At 44.3% G+C, this 14071-nt stretch overlaps 1 protein-coding gene across 1 annotated transcript in view; it reads right to left on the bottom strand.

Annotated features, from left to right (window-relative positions):
- The window catches only part of FAM104A (family with sequence similarity 104 member A), a 20846-nt gene extending 6775 nt beyond the window's left edge, over positions 1-14071 (bottom strand). The window contains exons 1-2 of the mRNA XM_027518939.1: positions 13800-14071; positions 8775-8874 (exon numbers count right to left, since the gene is read on the bottom strand). Of these exons, the coding sequence (XP_027374740.1) occupies positions 8775-8874; positions 13800-14020 (321 nt within the window). The 5' untranslated portion in view covers positions 14021-14071. The remainder of the gene's footprint in view (positions 1-8774; positions 8875-13799) is intronic.

Below are 14071 nucleotides of genomic sequence, written 5' to 3'. Positions count from 1 at the left end.
CCTGGAAAGCATTTTCTGCCTTCTGCTGGTTGTGGACGAGTTCTCCCTGCAAAAGGTTGTCAAGACACTTGAAGAAGTGGGAGTTGGTTGGCAAAAGGTCAGGTAAATACGGCATATGAGGCAACTTGTGAGCACCAGTTGCATGACAATGTGATCAGGTATTGTTCTGGAGAAGAACTGGGCCTTTTCTGTTGACCAGGTGCAGGCATTGCCGTTTTTAGTGCATCTCATTGATTTGCTGAGCATACTTCTCAGACATAATGTTTTCGCTGGGATTCAGAAAGCTGTAGTGGTCAGATCAGCAGCAGACCACCAAACAGTAACCATAACTTTTTCTGATGCAAGGCTGGCTTTGGAAAGTGTTTTGGAGCTTCTTCTCAGTCTAACCACTAAGCTGGTCGCCACCAGTTGTCATATAAAATCCACTTTTTGTCACATGTCACAATCCAATTGAGAAATGGTTATTGTTGATGCACAGGATGAGAGATGATGACACTTCAAAACTACGATTTTTTTCATTTCCAGTCAGCTCATGAGACACCCACTTACCAAGCTTTTTCACGTTTCCAATTTGCTTCAAATGCCAAATGACCATAGAATGGTCAACAGTGAGTTCTTTGGCAACTTCCTGTGTAGCCGTAAGAGGATCAGCTTTTATGATGGTCTCAGCTGACCGCTGTCGATTTCCCACAGCCGCCCACTGCACTCATCTTTAGGCTCTCATTTCCTTTCCAAAACTCCTTGAACCACCTCCACACTGTACGTTCATCACAGTTCCTGGGCCAAATGCACTGCCGATGTTGCAAGTTGTCTCCACTGCTTTACGAACCATTTTGAACTCAAATAAGGAAATTGCTAGAATTTGGTTTTTATCTAACATCATTTCTATTGTCTAAAATAAATACAAACAGCAAGTAATAAGTCATATAAAAAAGACAAAAGCGACAAATGCACATTAAAATGATGTGTAACATAACCACATGTATCTAGAATGTATTCCAATGTGTATGTGTGCTACGTCACTTCAGTTGTATCCAACTCTTTGTGACCCTGCTGACTGTAGCCCGCCAGGCTCCTCCGTTGATGGGCTTCTCCAGGCAAGAATACTGGAATGGGCTGCCATGCCCACTTTCTGACCTGGAGAAAGAACCCGGAGTCTCTTACATCTTCTGGACTGGCACGTGGGTTCTTTACCACTTGCACCACCTAGGAAGCCTTGTATTTCAATATCAAATGGCAAACTTCAATGTTGCAAAAACTGCAATTACTTTTGCACCAACCTAATACTTTCAGTTACTTTGCTACAGGGCTGTTTTTTTTTTAATAGTTTCTTAAATTTATTTATGTTTATTTTTGGCTGTACTGGGTCTTCATTGCTGCACAGGCTTTTCTCTAGTTGCGGCGAGCAGGTCTGCTCTCCAGTTCTAGTGCGAGGGCATCTCATTCCGGTGGCTTCTCTTCTTGCAGAGCACAGGCTCTAGGGCCTTCAGCAGCTGCAGCTCCTGGGCTCCAGAGCACAGGCTCAAGAGTTGGGGGTGCACGAGCTTAGTTGCTCCATGGCATGTGGGATCCTCCCAGGTCAGGGACCGAACCTGTGTCTCCCGCAATGGCAGGTGGATTCTTTACCACTGAGCCACCAAGGAAGTCCCCTGCTATAGGGTTTTAAGTACACAACCTTGACGTCTCACCCCGAGTCTGCCAAAACAGACTTCTGTCTCAGGCTGGTCCTACTACCCTAGACAGATTAACGATAAGAGTGAGCAAAAACAAAGTCTTAAAATACCCTCTTACAAAGCTATGCTAAATATTCCCAGGGTCATATAAATTCACACTGTTGAAAAAAAAAAAAAAAATCACCTAACATTCTGCTAATTCTTATCAGTTAAGACAAATGGACTTATGGGATCCTAGTTTTAACAATGCACAGATCCCCCTGGTTCTGCTGTTTTTGCCACGCGTCTGCACTCCTAATAAAACACTCTTGGGGTTCCAGGGATATGACATCAAAGATTTCCCTTCTAGCAGACACAAGAACAAGACAGAGGCTGTTCCAGTTAAGCCACCTCTGTTTTATTTCCACATCTTCTCGTTCTCTACCTGCTGTGATTGTATAGTGATCCAAAAGATCTTTAAAAGCTCAGTCTTGGTAAGTTAAAAGTATTTAAAAAAAAAAAAAAGGTGTGGGGTGGGGGAGACTTCTCTGCTGGTCCAGTGGCTAAGAGTCTGTGCTCCCAATGCAGAGGGCCCTGGTTCGATCCCTGGCCAGAGAACTAGATCCCACACACCGCAACTAAGAGTCTGCATGCCACAGCTAAGTCCTGCCTGGCACAGCGAAATAAAGTTTTTTTTTAAGTTGGAGTCTTTGTATTTAAAAACCGTACAGCTTTTATTCACTCAGGTAGCAGTACTTCTTGTAAGGCATTTACCTACACCCCAGAGGCCAGACTCAGTGGAAGTATCCAGTGTAGTTTTTGTAAAGAAAGATGTTCAAGCTGAAAATAAAGAGCATCATTCCTATAACCAAAGCTACAATTCAAACCAAAACAGCCAGCCTAAGAAAAGGTCAGCCTAAAAAAAAAAAAGAAAAGGTCAACCTAAATCAATTAAATTCAGCTAGTTTTTACCCATCCAGTCACTGTGTGAGGTCAGGGAATAGGGCTATCTTTGGAAAGGACTCAACAGGAAGACACAAAGTGACCAATCACTTCACATACTCACTAGACAGAAAATCGAACCTGCTTTAGACCTTAACTACCAGGAATCATCTAGAATGGCTTTCTAAACCCTTTTTTATTCCTATACCTGTAAATTAGATCTCAATTTTCAAAACACTACCCTAAAGCTCCCAAGGCATTAAATCTAAGCCATTGGAGTAAATATTCAAAGTCTTCAAGGCAAAGACCAATCAGAGTTGAAAAGAACACCAAACCCCAATTTCTTTACTAAACTTGCTTTTGAGCTAATACAATTTCAGAGCATTAACTGGGGAAAAATATTCTTCTCTGTTCCCATGATTCAAGAGAAGCCCAGGACCTAGCAGCACTGGATATATTTAGCAAAGTCCCTCAGACCTTCTGATCTGTCTTCTGGGAGATGGTTCACACTGTGGATAGCTCACATTCTGGGGCTCACTGACCTGCCTTGTACTAGCTATGTATCTCTGGGCAAGTGACTTTATTATTCTGTGGCCCAATTTTTCCATCTAAAAAGTAGAGATCGTAACACCCACCAAAGTGACAGGAAAAAAATGTACAAGTAGATTCAGAATTTCTCTTTACATAACTAATCTGGCAAGTCGGTTCACATTCTTCAGCTTCCTAGAATTGAGGAAAAAAGAGGCTCATACCATCTCCATTTTACTGATAAGCATGACTTAACTTGTGGCACAGTTCAAAATAAGTCCAACATCTCATGCCTTATTTCCCAGTACCTGCCAATATTATTACATTTAGGAGAAAACGGTGAGTTTTGGAAATTAACCAAATGAAAGTTGTTCATGTTACAAGAAAAAAATTCTAAACTTAAGTATTTAAAGAAAGACACAGGAAATGGTTTCTCTTAAGTGTTTTAAAGAAATATACCTTGTTGGCCCTAGCTTAGAATTAAAAGATACTATTTTCACTAACAATACACTTTATATGCAAATTAGTAAAATTAAGAATCCACTAGTAATGACTTATTATTATATTCCCCTTTGTACACAACTGTCAACGAGCACCCAAATGTCCCTAAACTGGCTATTTTTACGTTATAAATATAATGATATACTCCAGTGGTAGATTTAATTATTCAGGACTTAACTTTCCATTTTAAAGGTATCCCCCCCTGCCATTTGCTGCTCCAGCACTCCCTGGGTTTGCTTGGCCACATTACTCAACAGCACCAGATGCCGGTAAACGTGATGAAACTGAGGGCATACCAGCAGGTTCAGGTTACCATGACAGGTAAAAAGTACGTGTCAGATCAAATCAGATCAGTTGCTCAGTCGTGTCCGACTCTTTGCGACCCCATGAATCGCAACACGCCAGGCCACCCTGTCCATCACCAACTCCCGGAGTTCACTCAGACTCACGTCCATCGAGTCAGTGATGCCATCCAGCCATCTCATCCTCTGTCGTCCCCTTCTCTTGCCCCCAATCCCTCCCAGCATCAGAGTCTTTTCCAATGAGTCAACTCTTCGCATGAGGTAGCCAAAGTACTGGAGTTTCAGCTTTAGCATCATTCCTTCCAAAGAAATCCCAGGGCTGATCTCCTTCAGAATGGACTGGCTGGATCTCCTTGCAGTCCAAGGGACTCTCAAGAGTCTTCTCCAACACCACAGTTCAAAAGCATCAATTCTTCAGCACTCAGCCTTCTTTACAGTCCAACCCTCACATCCATACATGACCACAGGAAAAACCAGAGCCTTGACTAGACAAACCTTTGTTGGCAAAGTAATGTCTCTGCTTTTGGATATGCTATCTAGGTTGCTCATAACTTTCCTTCCAAGGAATAAGCGTCTTTTAATTTCATGGCTGCAATCACCATCTGCAGTGATTTTGGAGCCCGAAAAACAAAGTCTGACACTGTTTCCACTGTTTCCCCATCTATTTCCCATGAAGCGACGGGACCGGATGCCATGATCTTTGTTTTCTGAATGTTGAGCTTTAAGCCAACTTTTTCACTCTCCACTTTCATCAAGAGGCTTTTTAGTTCCTCTTCACTTTCTGCCATAAGAGTGGTGTCATCTGCAAATCTGAGGTTATTGATATTTCTCCCGGCATTCTTGATTCCAGCTTGTGTTTCTTCCAGTCCAGCGTTTCTCATGATGTACTTTGCATATAAGTTAAATAAGCAGGGTGACAATATACAGCCTTGACGTACTCCTTTTCCTATTTGGAACCAGTCTGTTGTTCCATGTCCAGTTCTAACTGTTGCTTCCTGACCTGCATACAGGTTTCTCAAGAGGCAGATCAGGTGGTCTGGAATTCCCATCTCTTTCAGAATTTTCCACAGTTTATTGTGATCCACACAGTCAAAGGCTTTGGCATAGTCAATAAAGCAGAAATAGATGTTTTTCTGGAACTCTCTTGCTTTTTCCATGATCCAGCAGATGTTGGCAATTTGATCTCTGGTTCCTCTGCCTTTTCTAAAACCAGCTTGAACATCAGGAAGTTCATGCTTCACGTATTGCTGAAGCCTGGCTTGGAGAATTCTGAGCATTACTTTACTAGCGTGTGAGATGAGTGCAATTGTGCGGTAGTTTGAGCTTTCTTTGGCATTGCCCTTCTTTAGGATTGGAATGAAAACTGACCTTTTCCAGTCCTATGGCCACTGCTGAGTTTTCCAAATTTGCTGGCATATTGAGTGCAGCACTTTCACAGCATCATCTTTCAGGATTTGAAATAGCTCAACTGGAATTCCATCACCTCCACTAGCTCTGTTCGTAGTGATGCTTTCTAAGGCCCACTTGACTTCACGTTCCAGGATGTCTGGCTCTAGGTGAGTGATCACACCATCGTGATTATCTGGGTCGTGAAGATCTTTTTTGTACAGTTCTTCTGTGTATTCTTGCCATCTCTTCTTAATATCTTCTGCTTCTGTTAGGTCCATACCATTTCTGTCCTTTATTGAGCCCATCTTTACATGAAATGTTCCTTTGGTATCTCTGATTTTCTTGAAGAGATCTCTAGTCTTCCCCATTCTGTTGTTTTCCTCTATTTCTTTGCATTGATCGCTGAGGAAGGCTTTCTTATCTCTTCTTGCTATTCTTTGGAACTCTGCATTCAGATGTTTATATCTTTCCTTTTCTCCTTTGCTTTTTTTTTGCTTCTCTTCTTTTCACAGCTATTTGTAAGGCCTCCCCAGACAGCCATTTTGCTTTTTTGCATTTCTTTTCCATGGGGATGATCTTGATCCCTGTCTCCTGTACAATGTCACGAACCTCATTCCATAGTTCATCAGGCACTCTATCAGATCTAGGCCCTTAAATCTATTTCTCACTTCCACTGTTTAATCATAAGGGATTTGATTTAGGTCATACCTGAGTGGTCTAGTGGTTTTCCCTACTTTCTTCAATTTAAGTCTGAATTTGGCAATAAGGAGTTCATGGTCTGAGCCACAGTCAGCTCCTGGTCTTGTTTTTGCTGACTGTATAGAGCTTCTTCATCTTTGGCTGCAAAGAATATAATCAATCTGATTTCAGTGTTGACCATCTGGTGATGTTCATGTATAGAGTCTTCTCTTGTGTTGTTGGAAGAGGGTGCATTTTCTTGGCAAAACTCTATTAGTCTTTGCCCTGCTTCATTCCGTATTCCAAGGCCAAATTTCCCTGTTACTCCAGGTGTTTCTTGACTTCCTACTTTTGCATTCCAGTCCCCTATAATGAAAAGGACATCTTTTTTGGGTGTTAGTTCTGAAAGGTCTTATAGGTCTTCATAGAACCGTTCAACTTCAGCTTCTTCAGTGTTACTGGTTGGGACATAGACTTGGATTACTGTGATATTGAACGGTTTGCCTTGGAAATGAACAGAGATCATTCTGTAGTTTTTGAGATTGCATCCAAGTACTGCATTTCGGACTCTTTTGTTGACCATGATGGTTACTCCATTTCTTCTGAGGGATTCCTGCCCGCAGTAGTAGATATAATGGTCATCGGAGTTAAATTCACCCATTCCAGTCCATTTCAGTTCGCTGATTCCTATAATGTCAACATTTACTCTTGCCATCTCTTGTTTGACCACTTCCAATTTGCCTTGATTCATGGACCTGACATTCCAGGTTCCTATGCAATATTGCTCTTTACAGCATCGGACCTTGGTTTTATCATCAGTCACATCCACAGCTGGGTACTGTTTTTGCTTTGGCTCCATCCCTTCCTTCTTTCTGGAGTTATTTCTTCACTGATATCCAATAGCATATTGGGCACCTACCGACCTGGGGAGTTTCTCTTTCAGTATCCTATCATTTTGCCTTTTCATACTGTTCATGGGGTTCTCAAGGCAAGAATACTGAAGTGGTTTGCCATTCCCTTCTCCAGTGGACCACGTTCTGTCAGATCTCTCCACCATGACCTGCCCATCTTGGGTTGCCCCACGGGCATGGCTTAGTTTCATTGAGTTAAACAAGGCTGTGGTCCTAGTGTGATTAGATTGACTAGTTTTCTGTGAGTATGGTTTCAGTGTGTCTGCCCTCTGATGCCCTCTTGCAACACCTACCGTCTTACTGACTGTTAATTATTACCAGGGCAATCCAGTCCATGCTTCCAACTAATACCTACAGAGTGGTTTAATCACTGAATTTCTCTGGACAAACAAGAACAGCACACACGAACCCACAGGCTGAACAACAATGCACCAACTTCTGTGAGACCAGTGCATGGGCATCAGCAAGGGAGTGAAGGTCATTCTACAAACAGCAATCGGAATACAACCAAACCTAACACTAGGGAGTGTTATTCAAAAGGAGAGAGCAGAAATGCTTGTTTTTTTAAAAAAAATGACCATTTACACTCCTGCTCTCAAGCATTAGAACTGTAGACGCAGGGGGAAAAAGATCAATACAAAAAATAAATAAATAAAAAGATCTACTGTACCTTTGAACTCATGCAAACATCATATAGCAGGTCTGATGTACAGGCACAAGTAAAGAGATATTTACACTGATACCATGAAAGTAACCATCATGTACTCTTTTAATGAATAGTCTTAACTCAAAAGAATCATGGAAACTCAATTCTTATCGTTAGATGTTCATGGCAGCCTTTAATCTTTGGTTTTCTTCCATCTGTGAAATTCCCTAGTTATTACGTTAACCAAAAGCTCAATACTTTTCTGCTACTCTAACGGGGGGAAAAATGATACGAGGATTTAAAAGGGGGGATAAAAGCTACAGAAAATTCAGTCTCTACGTAGAAGAATCGAGTCTGCTCTGGGGTGCATCAGCTGCTCTTGAATGAGGATTACCTACCTGACAGTTACTGATTTTTTCCCTCCTTGAGGGAGTTACTTTGGATTTCTGCTAAAGACCGGATATAGATCAAATCCTACTATCAAGAACTGAAGTACAAATTATTCTGGTTATGCGAGAATTGGGAGGCACGGAGTTCTGCTTTAAATGACGAGGCTGGGGCTTAGGGACCTCTGCAGCGAAGAGTTTCTCTCTTAGGCCGACAACTGTTGAGGGTCAAAGCTTCAGGTGCATCATTTATTAACAATAGCATCTGGTCAGCTTCCCTGCCCCACTGCAGACCAGGCGTTCAAGTGCACAGGAGGGACAATGAAGCACCCAGGAAACCTCAGTTCAGAGGCTCATTCCCTATCCAGTGATTGGGACTTTGCGCCTTCTAATGCAGGGAGTGCAGATTCCATCCCTGGTTGGGAGCCAAGATCCCATATGCCTCAAGGTCAAAAAAACAAATCATAAAACAGAAACAATATGGCAATAAATTCAATAAAGACTTTTAAAATGGTCCATATATTAAAAAAAAAAGAAAAGAAGTTGGCTTCTGAAATACCAACAAGGGTTCAAAGATGGGCTTTCAGAGGTCCATAAAACCCATAACATACAAATTCTGGGCATTTGTATGTATTATTACATGCAAACACAGGCTGTTTTGCTGTGGAGAAGGTGGGTAGCATCCTCAAAACAGCCATGACTCAGAAGAAAGAAAAAAAAAAAGGTTAGAAACACTGCAATCAAGTCAGATCCCTTTTCCCTACTCAAAGAATAATCTTCATTACCCAGAAGTGGCTCAAGCAGTGCAAACAGCAGGTGCTCTCGACCACACTTCCTACCTCTGTGTCCCAAGAATCGTGAAAGACAGGATTTCTACTGCTCCTTTTGGTCTGTGGGGGGAGATGGTGGTCTTCTTCACTGCCATTCCTTCTCCTTTTCCTGGAATTAAACCACAAAGAGAACAAAAAAAAAAAAAGAATTGGTCTTCTGCACACTTCAAACTGTAATTTAAACATATTAAATTTGCCCTCTTGCCTGAGAGATAGATCGTCATATGATAATCCCAATAGGCAAAAAAGTTAGAAGAGCAAAAATGTAAAATAACAGGAGGAAGGTAGAGCTTAAATTAGTACAACTAATTTCTAAAAAGAAGCCTGACGATTTGAAATGCTTACTGGGAATAAACAAGCGCAGGAAGACACTGATGACTAAGTGCTCCAACTCCACCTAATTAAGGTGATCTCCTCCTCCATTTCCTGAAATTACCATCCCAAGTTACCCTAATTTTACTCCTGTCCATGTGGCATCTAAGACGGGAATGGCTGCCTTTGCCTATTTACGCTTAAAATCCTTATAAAAATGGTGCTACACACGAAGAGCATTAGAGGCTGGAGGTAGCCTCTATTCTTTCACTTTCTTTCATCTCTGATTTTCCCCCAAATATCACATTAACACAAAAGCTCTCTGCCCTCTAATGCATCAAATTACTTTTCTGGACAATCACTGCAAAGGCGGCTCTTGGACACATTAACTTGATGGCTGGCTGCACCACCTGGTATTGTAAGAGAAGTTACTTCTCCAGCTTGTTACTGTTACACTGCAGCACCAGTTGCTTAAAATGTCCAGGTTTAAAGAAAAATCACCCCCTCTTTCTCGGTCAAGTATTCTGAGGTGTATGACGGAGACAGAGTTTGTATGTTTTCTGTGTAAGAACCAGTGCTGGTTGGACTTCTAAGCTCCAGTTAGAAAACAGAAATTATTAGAGGAGGTACATTTTTAAGTCAAACTGCATGAACTGTGCTGCCCTGGTGGTTCAGCAGTAAAGAATCCACCTGCAACTCAGGAGCCACACAAGACTTGGGTTCAATCCCTGGGTCGGGAAGACCACCGGAAGGGGAAATGGCAACCCGCTCCAGTACACTTACCATGGACAGAAGAGGGACAGAAAATTCTACTGGACAGAGCTGGCGAAAGGTTGGTTTATACAAAGCAGCATAAGCTGTTATAATGAAAGCTCTTCAGAGTTCAAGTTGCTCTATCTAGAGGGTAAGAGAGCTTTCTGGAAAATACTGAATTTGAACGCACAGTATCTTCAGTACAGTTACACGTTCTATGTGAGTAGAGGGGCTTTGATCAGGTCGGGACGTTGGCTAAATTTATCACCCTGAGCTTAATTCTCTCTTACTTGTGAACGCATCTAACATTTTAATCGATGAGTATAGACCCAGTTTAGGCTTGGAATGATAAGATGGGGGCTATGATTCTGAGGAAGCACTAGCCAACCGGCAGGGGCTACACCGGTCTAAGCCTCAGCTCAGTTCAGTGTGTCTGACTCTTTGCGACCCAAAGGACTGCAGCATCCTAAGACTCAGCTGTATACAAAATAAGATCTCCTCACCTTTCTCTCAGGGAATTAGATCTTACCTTGAAATACCGGAGGCTAAAAACTAGATAAATATCAGGCTTTAATAATCATTAAATGGATGTGCTAGTGGAACCAAGAAATCGCTACACCCATCCTGACAACAGTTGCAGAACACTGGTGGAAGGCCAGCTGCCGCCCAAAGAGAAACTCCTCGAATGACGGTGACGGTCCCCCAACTCCTCTTTTATCGGTGTTCCAACAGATGATTGTGCCGGGGCTGCTGAGTCACTGCCAGCAAACTCATGGTCTGACTACAACTTTCCAATTTCCTCATTTATAATGGGAGAGAAGGTTACTATCTTTCTAGTGACAAGACGATGAACGTCAAGAGGATGGGCTGGTTTTGAAGATTTCAATTAAACTGAGAAAGTCACATGAAATATTCCTGCCTCATAATTAGCTGATGTCTCCAGGTACCAGAAGGATCTCTCTGGCCTTTTGGGAGTTCTCTCCTTTGGATGGTTCTGGATTAAGAATGAGCCCTAAATGTTCTTCATTCTCCTTTTCTAAGCTCTTTGCAGAATTCATCCTTGAAGCATTTCTTTCAACATCATGAATATTTTACAAAACCTTAGCTTCATGCTCAACACAATCAGTCAGATTGTAACTTTTAACATTAATGCCATATGCCAGGTTATAATTTGAGCAGCCACCCTATAACTAATTACATTCTCCCTAGCCATTTAGTTACAGATTATTGTTTAGCATCTGTTACTTCTCAGGATGGCAGACTACATCACTTTTCATCACTTCACTTCTCCTCAACCCTCCTGTCCCTCCTAGAGACTGAGCACAGAAGAAATCCTAGAATACACAGACTAGTGGTTTTCAAACTTTATTTAAAAAATGACAGAACTATTTCACCCTACCAAAAAAAAAAAAAGATCCTTCAATTTATAAAAGAGATAATGGATATTTTAACTGGAGTAGGGACCTCCCTCCCACGCAGGGCTTCCCCAGTGGCTCAGCTAGTAAAGAACCCACCTACCAACGCAGAAGATGCAAGAGGGTGGGCTCGATCCCTGGGTGGAGAAGATCCCCTGGAGAGGAAATGGCAACCCACTCTGACACTCTTGCCTAGATGATTCCATAGACAGAGGAGCCTGCTGGGCTACAGTCCATGGGGTTGAAGAGTCGGACACAACTGAACAAGCACAGGCACACATACCCATACCCACCCCTCCTGTATGAAGACCCACCATCATAGACCAACGCTTCCTCTTAAAATTGAGGAAACAGATCCACAGATCTGAACCGACTTGAAGATGCTAAGACAGCTGGATCTGATCCACTGTACTACACAACACATGGGAGCAGAGAAAGCATGCCAGCTCACATGACTTCTCTCACAGTAAAGAACTTACCATGTGAGATTGTGTGAACGAGATAAAAGGGACTGCTAGGACTATAAGCGCATCCAGTGTATTTGTGTACAGCACTGGATAACAGGAATGTTTTTCAGAGAAATATTTAGACTTTTTCAGATATGTGAGACATCCCGAGGGACTGCTGGAAGTACAAACTGGGTGTGGGAAGGAAAAAACTGGCAGTTATATCAGGCTTACTATACGTAAGGATCTCGTGACTAATCTCAGTAGCAAGTTGGTACACTGGGCCCCTAATTTCAAATTCAGCCCACTCTTCCTTCATATACAAGTAGGGTTTTTATGGCTCTCTCACTACATGACCCAAATCAATATGCAGAAGTTTGGAGAACTCTTGATTTTCACTATTGCACTAAAGAACTTCCAAGATGCCTTCCAGAATCTCAACCCTATGAATTAATATCCTCTAGGATATCTAGAGGATATTAATTCCGGGTCCCCATGGAAAGACTGTCAATTACATTCAAAAATCACTGAATACAGAGAGACAAAAAAAACCTACAGCATAATTTACCCAGGCAACCCCCGTCTCATTCACTCAGGCCTCACTAAGATTATTTTGGGGAAAAAAAAAAAATGAAGAGAACAGTGAACCTAGAAGTTCAGTTCAGTCTTGCTGCTGCTGCTAAGTCGCTTCAGTCGTGTCAGACTCTGTGCGACCCCATAAACGGCAGCCCACCAGGCTTCCCTGTCCCTGGGATTCTCCAGGCAAGAACACTGGAGTGGGTTGCCATTTCCTTCTCCAATACATGAAAGTGAAAAGTCAAACTGAAGTCGCTCAGTCCTGTCTGACTCTTAGCGACCCCATGGACTGCAGCCTACCAGGCTCCTCCATCCATGGGATTTTCCAGGCAAGAGTACTGGAGTGGGATGCCACTGCCTTCTCCGTCAGTTGCTCAGTTGTGCCCAACTCTTTGCAACCCCATGGACTGCAGCTCCACCAGGCCTCCTGATCCATCACCAACTCGCAGAGTTTACTCAAACTCATGTCCATCAAGTCGGTGATGCCATCCAACCATCTCATTCTCTGTTGTCCCCTGCTCATCCCGCTGTCAATCTTCCCCAGCATCAGGGTCTTTTCACATGAGTCAGTTCTTCGCATCAGATGGCCAAAGTATTGGCATAGAAAGACCCAGGTAAACCAACTGAGCTTTCTAAATCTGCTTCCTGATCAGAAGAATGAAAGATGGGACTTGGTGATATCTATAGTTTTCAGTTCAAACTCCACGATGAGGGATTGTTCTAATTCCAAATAAAGTCCATCTTCTCCATTCCCGGGTACAATCCCAACATTTTCCTCCCTAACCTGTTCACAGAGGTGAGAAATGAGAAAAAGGAAAAGAATCCTCAGCACTCTCCAGGTTAAGCCCCGGGTCCAGGCTCGGAGGAAAAGTGCGTCGCAATATAGCCCTACCTCCAGCCTTCGGAGTCAAACGGCTCCGCACCCAAACTGTTTAGAATTCTGCATGCTCTTCACGCTATGGCCGAGGAGGGAAGCCACAGGTCATCACTTTGGCCCTAGCCCATTCTGCGTCTACGACGGCCCAGCAGGGCACAAGGGCTTCGATCTGACCTAACCCTTCCGTCCTGCGGAGTTAAGCCCAGTCCTTCTTCCCGACCTTGGGGAGATCGGCTACCCGCCCCGCCGTCCCCTCACAGGCCCCCGAGAGGCTCCTCTCGAACATCGGCCATTCTCCCATCCCCCCACCCTCCTAAATTTAGGACAGGGAAGCTTTGGGGCCCCCTTCTCTCCGCCGGGACCGACCGGACTTCACTCCAAACAGGGAAAGATGGGGGGGGGCGGGGGGAGTTAAGATGGGGTCGGGGGGCGACCCGGGCCCTGAGGAGTCACCGCTCCGGCGCCCCCGGGGACCAGGTTCCCAGTCAGCCAAGCATCCCTCCCCTCTCCCCGCCCGGACAGCAAGGCACCCACACGGAGACTCGCAGGGCCCAGGCTCGCTCGGACTCCGCGTCGCACCCCCCTCGGCTCCGTGTACCCCACGACACAACACCGGGAGAGGGGCTGAGGGGAAGAGGGTGCCCTGCGGACTCACCTGGGGCGGAGGCGCTCGCTCATGGCAGCCGATGGAGACGAGCGACGCGGCGCCGCTCCGCGAGGAGAGGGAACGGAGGGCGTCGTGTTCCGGCGGCCGCCACGCCCACCCCCTCGGGCCTTGGCTCTGGACGCGGCTCTGGCGGAGGCGGCCGGCGCTGAGTACCCCTCGGGGGGACCCGTCCCTCCGCTACTTCCGGCGTCTGCTCCGCGCCCCCCCATGTCGCCGCCGCCGTGGTACCGCCCTCCCGCGAGTGCGCAGTGGCGCGAGCC

Source organism: Bos indicus x Bos taurus, chromosome 19, assembly GCF_003369695.1.
Source record: "Bos indicus x Bos taurus breed Angus x Brahman F1 hybrid chromosome 19, Bos_hybrid_MaternalHap_v2.0, whole genome shotgun sequence".
In the NCBI taxonomy this organism is placed as follows: Eukaryota; Metazoa; Chordata; class Mammalia; order Artiodactyla; family Bovidae; genus Bos; species Bos indicus x Bos taurus.
Note: the sequence above shows the minus strand (reverse complement) of the source record. Positions and strands in the feature narration are given on the sequence as shown.